We start from the raw sequence: 14574 nt of genomic DNA on the forward strand, positions 1-14574 counted from the left end.
CGAAGGCCGCCGGTGACTGACGCCGGCCTCTCGGCACGGGGCCGGAACGCAGGGCTGGGATATGAGAGAGACAGACTGGCGGGGGGGGGGGGGGGATGTCGTGAGCCGAGGGCCGTCGGCCTTTCCTCAGAACAACCAAACGTTCAACCTGCACAGTCGTCGGATGCCTGTGGGCTGAAAATATCTACAACGGACATCCGCTGCGCCACATCCGCTGCTCTACGATAGCGCGCTCCACAACCACGATCAGCCAGTGACGTCACCCGCACGTACGACGCTCGGCGGGCCACGCCAGAGCGGCCGGGGAAGCCCCGCCCCCCAGGACCGCGTCGGTCGGCACTCAGAAGCCGCGGCCGGCGACCCTCGACCTCAGTGTTTGGCGCGCAGCCGACGGAGCAGGTCACACCTCCGCAGCGGACGCAACTCGGTCCCGACTCCGGCCGTTGGTGCAGAGCTGCTGTTCAGACTCGGACACAATCCCTGTGAGAAGTGCCCACCCAGGCCATCAGACAGTGCACCAGGCCGACCGGTCGCTCCTCCCAGGTCCCCGAACAGTGCGTGCGCCGGCCGGTGTTAGCGCCCTGCGGAGACTGCAGTCCAGCGTGCACGGCGGCACAGCCTACCCAGCCGGCGGCGTGTGCAGCGGCACAGTCTACCCCGCCGTCCGCAGGCGGCTGCCGCTGACTGATTTCACGGCGGCGTTCGGGGAATGCGATCGGCTTATTGAAGCGGGAGGAGCAAACCGGCAACAACGATGGTAAGTTGGATAATATTGCAGTCGATTTTGGCTGGTGCCAGCTAGGGCAGATTGATACGGCTTTCCTCTTTGTATGGGCGAGATTACCAGTCCCAGAGCCTGCCAGCTAGGTAAACGTAAACAATTTGGTACCTATAAAGGAAGTAGGTATACATGACTTATAATTAACAAACGTCACCGTTTTCAAGCTGCCTTGCAGCCTCTGTCATTGGTTGGGATAAATGAGGCTTAGTTTCTCGAACCAAGAATTAATCCTGGATGTCGATTATTTCTATTCTTGAGAGTTGGATTGATCTCTTGGTCTTGGCCAGATAAACTGCTGGCACAGAGCCGATGTCCCCGACGTGAAATATTGACCCAGGCAGGCTCAGCTGGAACATGGTCTACGACCTAAGCAACCTAAGCTTTTGTGGACTTGCATCTGGTCATGTAGGCACTAGACAAAGCGTTAACTATGTAATTTGTCGATTTTCAGTATTTACCTAAGTGTTGTTGGGCTTCTCGCCATTGCCTGAAGTTTGAACATTGCAAAAGAAGTGCCGAGTCAACTTCCTGTTATTTCTTCAAAAGAAGTGTCGAGTAACAAAGTGTTAATGTTTGAAGCTATATGTCACCCAGCGGGTATAATCAGGCAGCGTTTAAATTGTTGCGAAGTAAATGAGATGGGATCAGATATATTTAATGACTGTCATACACAGAATGTGTTATTAAGAGCGAGCGCGAACCGCAAAACTAGTCATTTTTAATTGTAACGGCCAACGGGAAACCCTCACTGAGCGACCCGGCCCTATAACGGTTTTGAGGGGCTAATGTCTCAGCAACCGCCGCGCTGGCCCGATTAAGCTGTGGCCTTTTTATTGGGTACCTACCCATCCCTTCTACCCCGTACCTATTTAACTACTCTCGATGCATCTAGGTGATCATCATGGCACGTTGACGTGGACGTGGTACACGTTGACGTTGTACCACGTGAAAAGTCAAGGTGGTCCAAGTTGTTCTGCTGAAGTAGCGCTTTTGAGAGGCCTGTATCTCAGCAACCGCTGTGCTGTTGACTTGCGGTATTTTTGTAGCGGCTGCATCCCTATATCAAGCATCGGACCACTCTCGACATGCAAGGCACATGGGTGACCTCCACTGGACGTGACTCACGTGCCATATGTATGCAAAATGAAAACAAAGTTTGTTCCCATTACAATAAGTTGGTACCTAATTACTGGGGCCTTTGATCCAGCTTGCACGTGCGCACGTGCAGGAGGCCGCTTCCACGTCTCGAAAACAGCTGGGCTGGGCCGATAGCTCTCAAATTAGGTACGCTGCTAGACGTCGGTTAGAAGGGTGCCGACTGCCGTGCACAAGTCAGCTGGAAGTCCTCTTAGCACTTCCGCACGTGCGGGGCTCACTCTCGCGCTCCCTCGTTTGTCGCCCAAAAAGGTGTTTAATTGGTGGTTAGATTGTTTAGTCTTACCTGCACCGCGTACCATTGTTTTCACTTGTAAAATGCAGGCACCATACCGCAACGTATCGTTGGCCCAGTCGCCGCCCGTTCTTCCCTCCCCCGCTGACGGTCCGCCCGGTGTCCTGCACTCACAGAGCCGGCAGCGGCCCGCCTCGTCATTGGTGCGCGCCGATGACGTCTTCTACGAGCTGACCGAAATCAACGACTACATCGTGCTGGGCGGCGCGCCGGCCGTCACCGTCGACCGGATCCGCGCGCTGGGCGTCACGTGCGTCATCAACGTCACGCCGCTGCCCAACCTGCCCATCAGCGGCGTCGACTACCTGCGCATCCCCGTGGAGGACGTGCCGACGGCGCCGCTGGCCGCCCACTTCGACACGGCCGCCGACACGATGGAGCGGCACCGGCGGCGCGGCGGCCGCACGCTGGTCCACTGTGTGGCCGGTGTCAGTCGCAGCGCCTCGCTGGTGCTCGCCCATCAGGTCAAACACGCCGGCCTGTCGCTGCGCGAGGCGTTCGCGCGGGTGCGCGCGCGCCGCCGGGTGGTGCGGCCCAACGCCGGCTTTTTCGCGGCGCTGGTGGAGTATGAGCGCCGGGTGCGCGGCGCCGCGTCCGTGCGCATGGTGCCGCACCCGGCCGGTGGCGCCGAGCTCATCCCCGACGTCTACGAGGTCGAGTACCGGCGCCTGATCGGCTGGGCCGACTGGCTGCGCTCCAAGGGCCTCGGTGAGCGCTGGGGCTGGGACTGGATCCTCCGGTGGCGAGACAGGGCACGGGCACGCATCCTAGAGGCTAACACTCAGAAAGAGAAGTAGTTAAAGGTGCGTTTTAAGACAAAAATGTGATGATTTGTAGACAATATCCTAGATTTTTCGACACAAGGTTGCTGTTCGACTCGCTTCACGAATAGGACCCCCAATTCCCAGTGCTCTAGAGCCGCCCCTGGTAAAGTTATGAACTTGAAATTTTCAGGGAATGTGCCCAATTTAGTTTTAGGAATAGTCAGAAAATTTCAGCATCGTAGCTTCAGCGGTTTCGGAGATATTCCCGAAAGTCCTGAGGGGTGGATAAAAACAACCCCCCCCCCCTTTCACTAATAGGGTTAACATCCTTATAAATCCTAAGTCCGCCCCAATAGCTCATTTGGTCTTGGGAATGTTTGTCTCCAGAACCGATTAATCCGCTTCGGCGCTTGCTTATATATTCTGGACAATGTCATAAATCGCTTAATTAAATTATCGATGACATTTGTGAGTAAGAATACGGATGTCCAGTCATGCGAAATGATTGATTAATTTCTTATTGCGAATATGACCATCTTTGAAATTTTACACGCTGTGTTTTGTAAGACGATGAATCACTTACCAGGGTTACATGAGAAAGTAAATGCGTATCGGGAACGGATTTTCCTATTCACTCACCATTGTAGTCCTTTGTGATACGCCTTTACTCTGCTCACCCCGGTAACTGTCACCATCCCGTTGGAATTGGCATCGCATATCAGAAAGTACCTATCATGTAAGACAGCAACTGACATTTAGTAACTCATCTAAGTGGACCTTATCAAAAGGTGTTGAGTACAATGCAGTCCCGTTAATCGTTGGCTAATGCAGCTTGAAACAGACTGTTATTGCACCCATCGGCGCGCCTGCGGAACTCCTCCGCGTGTGTTCGCCTTGTCAAACACGCGTAGCGATCACCGCCGGACTGTGTTTGGCACCGGGTGATTAGCGTTGCGCAGATACGGGAGAGGGCATTCCGCGGCAGCGCTTTGCTTGGCTCGGCGGCCCGTGTCACGTCTCTTTGGCGGGCGCAGCTAACAATGGCTGACGCGAGCGACGGCCCGTGCCAGCTGACCTTCGAGACCAGAGTGCGCCGCGCCTGAGGTATCGACCTCGGGTCGAGCCGGCCGTATCGATCCTAACCCCCCCCCCCCTCCCCCACGGCCGTCGCGCGCTCGGTGCGGTCCGACGCCCTCCCCTCCCCTCCCCTATCTACACCGTAGGAGAAGGTGGGGTAAGACGGACCAGCTAAGGTTTGAGGCCGCATATCTTTCTACACTGCTCTCGTAACTCATATTGTTTATAGTCTTCTGAATGCTCAATCCTTCCTCTTTTGATGTGTGCAAAGACTGAATTTCAAAATAAAGACATCTAGGTGGTGGATGCTCTTAAAGGGGGACATGTCGAAAACTCAGACAAGAAAAAACGCGGGTTAAGACGGACCACCCAGAAGTGCCTGCTATCCATTCATGCTTGGTACAGTTCTAATCTGTACTCGAGTAAGTAGAGTGGTAAAATAACAAAATGAACCTTTATTCTATGCTCATATGTTATGGAAGTGCAACTAAAAGCTGGGAACATGTGTGTTGATTGTCGTTTGGCATGAATGCATGCTAGCTAGCATTTGCAATGGTCCATGTGCAACAAAGACTCCTTCCTGAAAAATTGGCTTACTTAAACTTGTGTCAATGCTTTAGAAAAGAATTTTCCATATGATGGGTACAATGGACCACCGCAGGGTAAGATGGACCACAGTGGTCCGTCTTGCCCCATATCTAAATTCTGTCATTATCATGACGTGTATGTCAAATAGCCCAACATTGCGAAACCTTGCCTGTTCTAAAGTGTGACTATAACCAAGTTTATAATTTTGTTCTTCACCGTTAAGTGCAAAATAGAAACTAATCATGCAATAAAGGCGCCGAAATTGAATCACCCGTAGACCTCTTATATTAGATCGGTTTGACGAAAAACAACATTTTTCTCAATAACTCAAAAGCTATGCATCCTAGCCTCATGAGCTCAAGGTGGCCATTGTTACGAAGGGAAACAAAGGTAGTGAGTGCATAAAGCAGTAGATAACAGCAGCGGTTCAGCCGGGAGGGCTGGTGGTCCGTCTTGCCCCGCTGGGCCGTCTTACCCCACCTTCCCCTACCCCTACAAACGACAGCGGAAGAGAGCTGTGTGGAAGAGATGTTCACCGTCTAACCTTTTGTGAGACGTGCTGTTTTCACTGTCGATTTTTCTACATTTATTGCTAAATACATGTTTTGTGAGTAACTGGTTTGTGTCACCATGATAACATTCTCCATATGCAGTATGCATGGTGGTCCCATATTTCTCCTTCAATATCCTACCAAATTTACTGCATTTGTCCCCCCCTGAGGTTTTTTTCGAAGTGCACGCTAAACGGCTTGTCGTAGCGGGCTGAAATTTTCAATACCCTCTGGGGCAGCCTTTGCGCATCTTTTGCCGAAAAAAAATTGATCGGGTCATGTCAGGTCACGGAGTTATGACGTCATAAGAGGTACAGCCTCCGGCCGACAGTTACCAAACGTGTGCGCCGAATCCCTAGGTTTTCTGCCGGTGATACCCACATTGTTTGATGGATCATGATGAAACTTCCCATGCATGTTGGGGCAAGCATTGGCTATCGTGTGGTGCAAGAAAATTGACCGGGTCAGGTCAGGTCACGGAGCTATGACGTCACAAGAGGAACAGCGTCCGGTACTATTTTTGAAAAGCGCCCGAACCACTATTTTGCTAATTCTTGTCACCTCAATGGGAATGTGCAGCAATATTAGCTTCTATAGGGAGCAAATGGACCTCCCAAATCCAAAAATACAATCAGATTTCAAAAATTTAAATTTTGATTTTTCGAATTTCTGCCGCCGACTGTGACCTTGCCGACTTCCGTCGCTTCCAACGCGCCATTTTTAGAGCTAGGGAAACGAAATACATACCAAACGATAGAGAATTGATCAAGGAACACGATAGTGAAGGTTTCAAGTCGAAATCTCCCACCGTTTTGCCGCAATCGCCGCGGAAAGTTGAAAAAGTTTGATTTTTTTTTTAGGCTAGTAGGCGTTCTCAATGCCCAAAGGAACACCTTTTGGCTGGCTACCTATACTACAATAAGCAATCTGATTGGCTGGCTCCTGCAGATGAAGTTTCGGATAAGATTGCCGTCGACGACAGATGTACATAATTAGCTTTTTATGACCAAAGACGGATCTGATTGGTTATCTGAATACGACCGGCGCCATTCAGCGAGACGGATTCCGTTCAAATGTCTCAGTCAGACATTTGGACAAGGATAGGTATAAGGTCCCGAGATGCCCATGGCTCACAACAAAGGCTAGGTAAGAGGCCAAGGTAGGCCAGAACCGCCATGGAAATATGACGTTTATACCAAACCAATAGGTGAAATTTCAACCAGCGCCATTTCTGGTCTAATTCACCGCCTTAGTTCCGCTCACGGCGCCCCTGGTCGCCGGCGGTCGGCTCTGGTCACGCCGTGCCCGTCTGGCGGCCGCTGTTGGTGGTCGGACGTCGGTGATCACCCCCAGGAGCACGTGGAGCTGCCGCCGAGCTGGCCGCTCTCCCGCGCCTCCTGGCACGCCGCTCCGGGTCGACATTCCGCCCGGGCCGCGCTGCGTCTCGTCGGCACCCAGTCAGACGTTCAGACCCCCTTCCGGCCGGCGCGAGCGGGACCGGGAGCCAAACCGACCGGAGAGACTAGTCAGTGAGTAATGACACGTGTGGGACGGATCGACGGAAAGGGGTTCGCTAGACGGTTATAAACGGAAACGGAAAACGCTAGCAGTGCCACAGTTGTGGAATGCTGATAATGAATGGATGAAATGGATGAAAACGTGGAAAACGATGTTCAACCAGCTACTGGTTAGATAACTTAAGAGCAACAAAAAGACTGCATTACGGATCTCACCCATGCAGGCGGCAGTCGCCCGCTCGTCCAGGCGCTTTTGGCATTTCCGCGACCTGAGCGTCATCTATGCCGTGAGCGTCTGCCAGAAGGGGGCGGCACCGCGACAGTCACCGTTCCAGCGGACCGGCGCCGGAACGGCTCGTCAGAGCGGCACCGCACTGCGGCCGTGACCTTTGCCCACCCGGAGAAATAATTTTACTTTATACCGGCGCCAATGGTCGGCACGTGCTCGGGTCAATGAGACGCCACCGGAGCGAGGACCGGGAGTGGGCGGCTGTTGTCTCTGGAAGCGTGCCGCGCGCGTCCCTCCTGCCAGCGCCGCACGCAGTCGGCTGTAGAGTTCTGCACGGCTGCAATTTTCCACAGCCTAGCCGCCCCGCAGCCGTGGCTCCACAGCCACAGCCGCCCACAGCCGTGGCAAACTGTGGGCAGCCAGCCGTCAGCCGGCCGTGGATACTTTCAATGAAATGCAACCAAATAGTATATCATAAGTTGTTTTAGTTGAAACATATAGCCAAAAGCACATTGCAAAAAATAGATTCTCAAGCTCATAAAGCATCATAGGTTAAGTGGTTGTGTATCTGGCTTTAGGCAGAAGGCCTGAAGCCTGATGCGCATCGCATGCCTACACAAGCCCTTGCAAGGGGTTAAGAAAGATGGGTAGGACTAGGTAGGTACCTATATCAACAGAAAACATAAACAAGGAACCAGAATAGAAGCACTAGCAGTGTAGACATCTAATGCCAAATCCTGAAGCATGGTTGTGGGACAGAACAACAGACCCTGATGCTTTTCATTATCAATGTTAGTTATGGAAAATGAAACTGAAGTTGATGGACTGTCAAACAGTGATTGTCTAGTCAAAACTCTTGCTTCTTTCTTACCTTGCATATTTTCTGGGGTGTGATATGCCAGGCTTGAAGCAGCCTTCTGAGCAAGTCTCAAACTAATTTGATATGCAAGGCATCAAAACACTAGTGAGCACTGAGCATCCAAGAAAGAAAAACATTCATCTATTTTGATATTGGGCCTGTTCCAGCGCCTCCAGAAGAAATTCTTGACTGGAGGCTCTACCAGAGGTTTTACTGGAGGCGCTGGAACGCAATCTGGAGATTTCTGGAGATTAGCGTCATAGATACCAAAAGAATGATGATTGTTCTCTCTTGAAACGCAAAATTTGTTTTCAATTTTAGTTAAAAAGATAAATAAAATGATAGCATTGTAATTTTCTTTACATTCAAGTTGTAAAATAATAAGTCAAATGTCCTTTGTTTACATTCGTGATTGTCACATGTGCACCATAATTGTAGACCAGAGCCTCCAGAGAAATTTGGACCTCTCAACTCTCTGGAGGCTACTGGAGGTTTCTGGAGCTTTGGCGAGAGCTTTCTGGAGCTTTCTGGAGGCGCTGGAACGCTCTCTGGAGGATTCTAGAGCTTTCTGGAGCTTTCTGGAGGTTTCTGGAGGCGCTGGAACAGGCCCAATGATCTTCGCTCAAATCCCCAAAGACGGCGAGCCACAATTGCCTCTTTTAATGAAAAATTTTACTTGAGTTTTTAATGACGTCAATAGCAAAGAAGTGGCAAAAAATTGTTTTATGTCACTATAAACAGCCATAAAAAAATTAAAAATAATAAATAATAATGCTATACAGTTAAAAACTTGTTCTCAAACAAAGATTAGGTATAAAAAAATTTACATTTTCAGTAGCAGACGTCATTTTATTAGTAAAGTCAACAGCTCGCGTAAGAAATATTGTGTTCAGGGTTTTCACCGTCATGTGAATTACGTGTTCAGGGTTTTCACCATCATGTGAATTAACCGTAAGTAAGGTTCATGCTCACTTATAATCTAATTCCATTGGCTTCGTTGATCAGCATTTTCTGTTAGCGGTCACTTACACACCAGTTAGAACATAAAGCGCCAGTTTTATATTATGTAATTGGACTTGCCGAAAATCCAGAAATACATCGAAGAGTTATTTTAGGTAATATTTTATGAAGCCTTTACCTGGCTTTACCTAGGCGTGATTTCTTTTTCTATTACCTCAAAGAATTATTGAACGCTCGTCTTCAATAGCTGTAAGGTGCTCTCCTAATGACCATGAGGTGAGATTGATTTGAGAGGGATGTGACAATGCAACATCAAACATGTTGCATTTTCTTAAACTGTCAAGCTCTTGATGATGAAGGAACAATTGGTACCTATAATTAGTATTCTGTACCAGAGTGCAAACTCCCCTACAGCAAGTGGTAAAACCATTACAGGTTTTCAAAGGCTTCACCACTTTCAATGTTGCTGGGCATCCTTTGCATGATTTTTACAGGCTAGACTGCTTATCAGAATGTAAGATTAAGGATTTAAAATTTTATATTTGAGTACTTAAGATTGAGCTTGAAATCTCACAGCCGTGGCCACAGCCGTAGCCGTGTTCTTGGAGATATTTGCAGCCGCCCCGGCCCACAGCCGTGGGGCTGCAGCCAGCCGCGGCTGCAGCCGGCCGGTGCAGACCTCTAGTCGGCTGCCATCAGACCCCGAGCCCGGCGCTTGTCGCCCACACGGAGCGCGGAAATACTCGAGCCGGCGCTGCTGTTGGAGCCGGCGCTCTCCATCAGGCGTCATATCACGGACAGGCGGCTGGCGGCCAGCCGACGGGCCGGGCTGTGGTCCCCGCTGACCGACACGCCTCCGCTAGACGGTCGGACCAGCGTGGTAATGAGGAGAGTTACGAGCGGTGGCCACTCCGCCAGAATGCACCGCTTAACACCGGACAGCCGTAGCGTCTCGGTCCGAGCTGCTCCAGGGGCAGGTCCCGGGACGACGTCCACAGGGACAATTGTTTACAAATGAGCGGCTTCGGAGGACGACAGCCGGGCGACGGTGACGGCAGGGCGACATTTGGCAGCCGCCCCTGCCGGTATCCCGCTGGTAACGGGAGAGCGCTGAGCCGCTCAGCTTTGCAGGCTTCATCACGCTGGTTCAGCCGCCAATTTCTAGGCAGGCAGGCTACTAATTTTGTTAAGTCATTTAAGTTGAGGTAGGTTAGCGCGTCTGATAATTAATAGAGGAAAAACTTTCCTTGGATTGAAACGAAGCAAAAATCGATAATAAATTGACTCAAAACCAATGCTAACATCACCAAAATAGCATTTTCATTGTCTAGGAACAAATCTCCTGTGTTTCACCACCCCTTTAACACTTGCGTCTCCTCTGTTTCACTGTCCGTCTTACAATGAATTTTCCCTGTTTCAGCCCACCGGGTGAACATTTTCCGGACGGGTCGGAAGGCGACTGAGGCCGACTGTCCTCCGCTGGAGAGCGCCGCGGGCAGTCGGGCCGACCTGAGCCCGGCCCCCATCGACACCCCGGCCGTCTCGTAGCGACTGTCAGCGGTCTCATCTTCTCTCAGAGCCGTCACTCACACACGCACCTCACCGCTGGTGGTGGGACACGCACAGAGCCGCCACAGAGGCGCACACGGGCGGGGCGAACCGGGGAGTGACGCCTCGCCGGGTCGGGTATCTGGTGCTGTGTCACGCAGTGCCAGGTATGGGGTATCATATACGGCAGGTCGGACCCGTTGAGCTTGGAAGGGGCGGACAGTGTGACAGGTGCCGTGTTCGGACGCACCGACAGGTGGGATCCGGTGACCGAACCGGTGTGATTCGGTGTCTGAACTGAAGGGATCCGGTGTTGGACAGTGCGGATCCGGTCTCCAAACCGGTGATATCCGGTGTTGGAGTGTTCGCGCTCGTGCCAGCGACCCGACTACTGCTGTCACGCGCCCTGTTGGCTCTTGTCACTCTCGTCTTTCATTTCCGCGCCCGGTCGTGTTGGTTTCGTCCGGCGTCGTGCACAAGCTCTATGCTACTCGGGGCGCGCGGGGGAGGGCCCGTATTCTGTTTCTAGAACGGCTACTGATGGTAGAATAGAGCGATGTGGGGCCAGCCGAGGTCGGCCAAATGGTATCGATGACGCTTTGCATGATCGATGTCTCAACATTGTTTCACCAGCTCGACAAGACCTTGTCATGTGTGTGCGCAACACAATGTCGTTGGTCATATGGGCATTTCCACTTATTTCGAAGCTCCAGTCTTATAGCTCAAGGCTGAATTGAATTTCCCCATTTTATGAAATTCTGTCCGGTCCGCAAAGAAGTATACAAAATTGACTTCTGTCTGTCTTTTCTGAACGATTGGATCATCGATATCAACTTTTATTTTGCACCGGTAAAACCAATTCTTTCAAATTCAAGTAGTAAGAAGTCCAAAATGTCCTACTAACTGCAATGTCTAACAAATCATGCATGCCAATGATTGACATCTGCTAATCCTGTGAGCCAAAACTCGTGTACTTTCGAGGCCCACAGTGCCTCATAAAAGCGGCTAACGTCGCCCATTTGCCTCCAGATTCGAGGCTTTGGTTGACCCACGATGTTTTTGTTTCCTTCGTGTACAAGAGTCGCACAACAATAAATATATTCACCAAGGGTACACGGCTTTTCATAAAGAACTGTTGTTGAATTGTGTACGAAGAAGACAATCGGCATCAGCCACTGTTTTTTTTTTTTTGCAAAGGTTCACGTACGTCGCTCTTTGTGCTTTAAAAAGGAGCACTTTTCTTTAAACGGTGCACGGTAAAATGCACAAACGATTCTACCTAAATAAAGATAAAAACAGGCGACTGCGAATCCTGAAATCTGTCTTCTAAAGCACAAAATGCATTGTTATTTATTCTGAAGGCATTGCGCCAGTTTGAAACGATAATATGCTGGAGGCCTTGCTCATTGACACATAAAGTTCAATGGGCAAGACACCACCTCATCCCTAACCGATGTAAGGGATGTTTCAATTTTCTACGGTAGCCTTAGCAATTTTCTAGGTGCCCGAAACCATCACCGTGCGGTCCACACGGCGTGTGAACACCGACGCTCTCAGTCTCGACCTTCTACAAGCCGACTGGTCCCAGCTGTACGGGGCTGACTCCACCACCAACATGTGGAACAGCTTCCTCGCCACGTGGAACCCCATCATCGACCGTCACATGCCGATGCGGACCATCCGAGTGAGGAACAGGCTGGGTCCATGGCTCGATGACGACACTGTGCGCGAAGCTATGGCTGCTCGAGACCAGGCTCGCGCCGACAGGGACCACACACCCTGTGACGTCACCGAAAGGGAGTTTCGGGAGAGCCGCAACGCAGTGAAGATGGCCATCAACCGAGCCAGCGCCGCCTTCTACGCCTCCTCATTCAGACACTCCCGCCCAAGGACCTGGAAGAGCGTCAGACAGTTCCTGATCTCGTCCCAGAAGACGCAGCACAGGGCTGTCGGCGATGCACCGGCGGACCCCGACTGGCCAGACCGTCTGAATCGGTTCTTTACTTCGGTCGGCTCCGATGTGGCTGGCGCGCTGGCGGAGTCCGATTCTGGTGCCCCCTTGCCGCCACGACCGCCGCGCGTGTGCGCCGGAGCGTTCTCGCCGGGTCCTGCCACACTGCCGGAGCTCAGTGCGGCGCTCCAGCGCATGAGCTCATCGAGGGCCTGCGGCTCAGATGGGATAACCGTACACATGCTGCGCTGTACCTTCCCAGTAGTTGGTCCGCACCTATTAAAGATTGTGAACCATTGTATCACTCGCTGCGACTTACCTGATCAGTGGAAGTCAGCCACTGTCACAGCACTGCATAAGAAAGGTGACACGTCGGACCCAAACAACTATCGGCCGATATCTGTGATCTCTGTCGTGGTCAAGTTATGTGAGCGGGTAGTCTGTACGCAGCTGGTGGCATACTTGACATCTCATCATGTACTCTGTCCTCAACAGTACGGTTTCCGGCAAGGACAGTCTACTGGGGCGGCGCTGCTCGACGCTGTCACTTTCGCGACTGACAACATCGATCGAGGCATGATGACGTCACTTGTGACAGCTGACACGTCTAAGGCATTCGATAGTGTCGAGCATGGCCGCCTCTTAGACAAGATGGAGTGGTACGGTGTGCGGCGCGAGTGGTTCGCAGCCTGGCTGCGGGGGCGTACGCAGACTGTGCGGGGCGGGTCGTGCTCGCTGGATGTTACGCATGGAGTGGTCCAGGGATCCATTTTGGGCCCCGTGCTGTTCATCCTCTTCACGAACGACCTGCCACAACACATACCCCATGGTAGGATCGTGATGTATGCTGACGACACCCAATTCCTTGACGCTGACATCCCATCTAACCTTGAAGCACTTAAAACGCGCATTGAAAGCTCTCTCGCTATTTCACTCAAATGGTTCACACAAAATCGGCTTAAAATCAACCCGACTAAGACAGAGATGACCATTTTAAGATCTTCCCGTCAGACAGTCCGTTCGGACTTTGCCGTTCACTTCGGCGGCGATGAAATTCTTCCCAAAGATAGTGTCAAAGTCCTGGGTGTCGTCATTGACCAACACTTGTCTTGGAGCTGTCACATTAGCTCAGTCGTCCAACGGTGCTACTGCGTGCTAGTGAGTCTTGCGCGTAATAGGCACAAACTACCAAAATGTGTCAGGCAACTTCTGATAGAGTGTCTCGTTTTCCCCCACATTCGTTATTGTTTAACAGTGTGGGGAGGGTGTAATGCAACCCAAAGGCAGCGCTTGCGAAAGGCCATCAACTTCGGTGTCCGCATTGTGACCGGCCTCGGCAGACGTGAACACGTCACGCCATCGCTGCGCGATCTAGGGTGGCTGAGTATCGAGGAGATGATAGCTGAACGTGATATTGCCACCATGCGCCGTCTCATCACCTGCCCCGACGCTCCTGAGATGCTGCGCCGCCGAGTGTTGGCGCGGTCCGATGTGTCCTCTCGCCGCACACGCGCCAGTGAGAGCGGGCAGGCTGAACTACCTCGAGTACGGACTGAGTTTGCCAAGCGCCGTTTCCTCTACCGTGCGTTGAAGGCTCTGAATGCTACGATGTAGCTGGAGCTCACCTAGATTGGGTGCGATTTTATAGCAACGGCCGTCTTTTACTGTCTCATTTATCGCCTTTTATCACACGAAGTGTATTGTATTGATGTGTTTTAACCATCACTTTTGTACTGACGTAGACGCTATATAATCCATGTCATGGAAGGTCTTAATACATTATCTATCTAGCCTTGCCTCAAGATACCAATCCATCGGTTAGCAACTTTGGCACCCACCCAAGCTTATTCTTGTATTTTAGTCTACTGAATCAACGCAAAGACATGTCATCTGCCATCCTACCAAGAGCTTTTGCCAAAAGTTTTTTCGGTTCATGTGACCTCCTTTTTCATAAACTTTTTGTGCTGTGTCCTTTTTAGTTTTTATGGACTGCTTCTGGCTTCTAGCCATCTACAGACAAAGGCCAAACAGCAATTTTTAGCGAGAGATCTCTCCATGGTTCGGAATGCACTGCTCGCCAGCACCGACTCCACCACGAAAACACTAAACTGAAAGTTTCATTAACGAGCAGAACCTTCACGGATGCGTCGGTCATGCACATCCTGCTATGTTGATCCAGCTTACACCAGATGCTTTAATGGAAACTGAAAGAAAATATTTTGTTCCCATGCATCTAAACGTAGCAAACTATAGCTGTGTACGTTGGGCTAGTTAAAGTGGTCCTAAAAAGAAGAAACAG

At 51.2% G+C, this 14574-nt stretch overlaps 1 protein-coding gene across 1 annotated transcript; it reads left to right on the forward strand.

Moving 5' to 3' along the window:
• The first annotated feature begins 349 nt into the window (after nucleotides 1-349).
• On the forward strand, nucleotides 350-11434 carry LOC122388398 (dual specificity protein phosphatase 14-like). The gene is made up of 3 exons (XM_043379439.1): nucleotides 350-757; nucleotides 2348-2939; nucleotides 10197-11434. The coding sequence occupies exons 1-3, from the start codon at nucleotides 755-757 to the stop codon at nucleotides 10322-10324; spliced, it is 723 nt and encodes a 240-aa protein (XP_043235374.1). The 5' UTR covers nucleotides 350-754; the 3' UTR covers nucleotides 10325-11434.
• Nucleotides 11435-14574: the final 3140 nt, after the last annotated feature.

The sequence above is a fragment of the Amphibalanus amphitrite genome, unplaced genomic scaffold, assembly GCF_019059575.1.
Source record: "Amphibalanus amphitrite isolate SeventyFive unplaced genomic scaffold, NRLGWU_Aamphi_draft 000320F_arrow, whole genome shotgun sequence".
Taxonomy (NCBI): domain Eukaryota; kingdom Metazoa; phylum Arthropoda; class Thecostraca; order Balanomorpha; family Balanidae; genus Amphibalanus; species Amphibalanus amphitrite.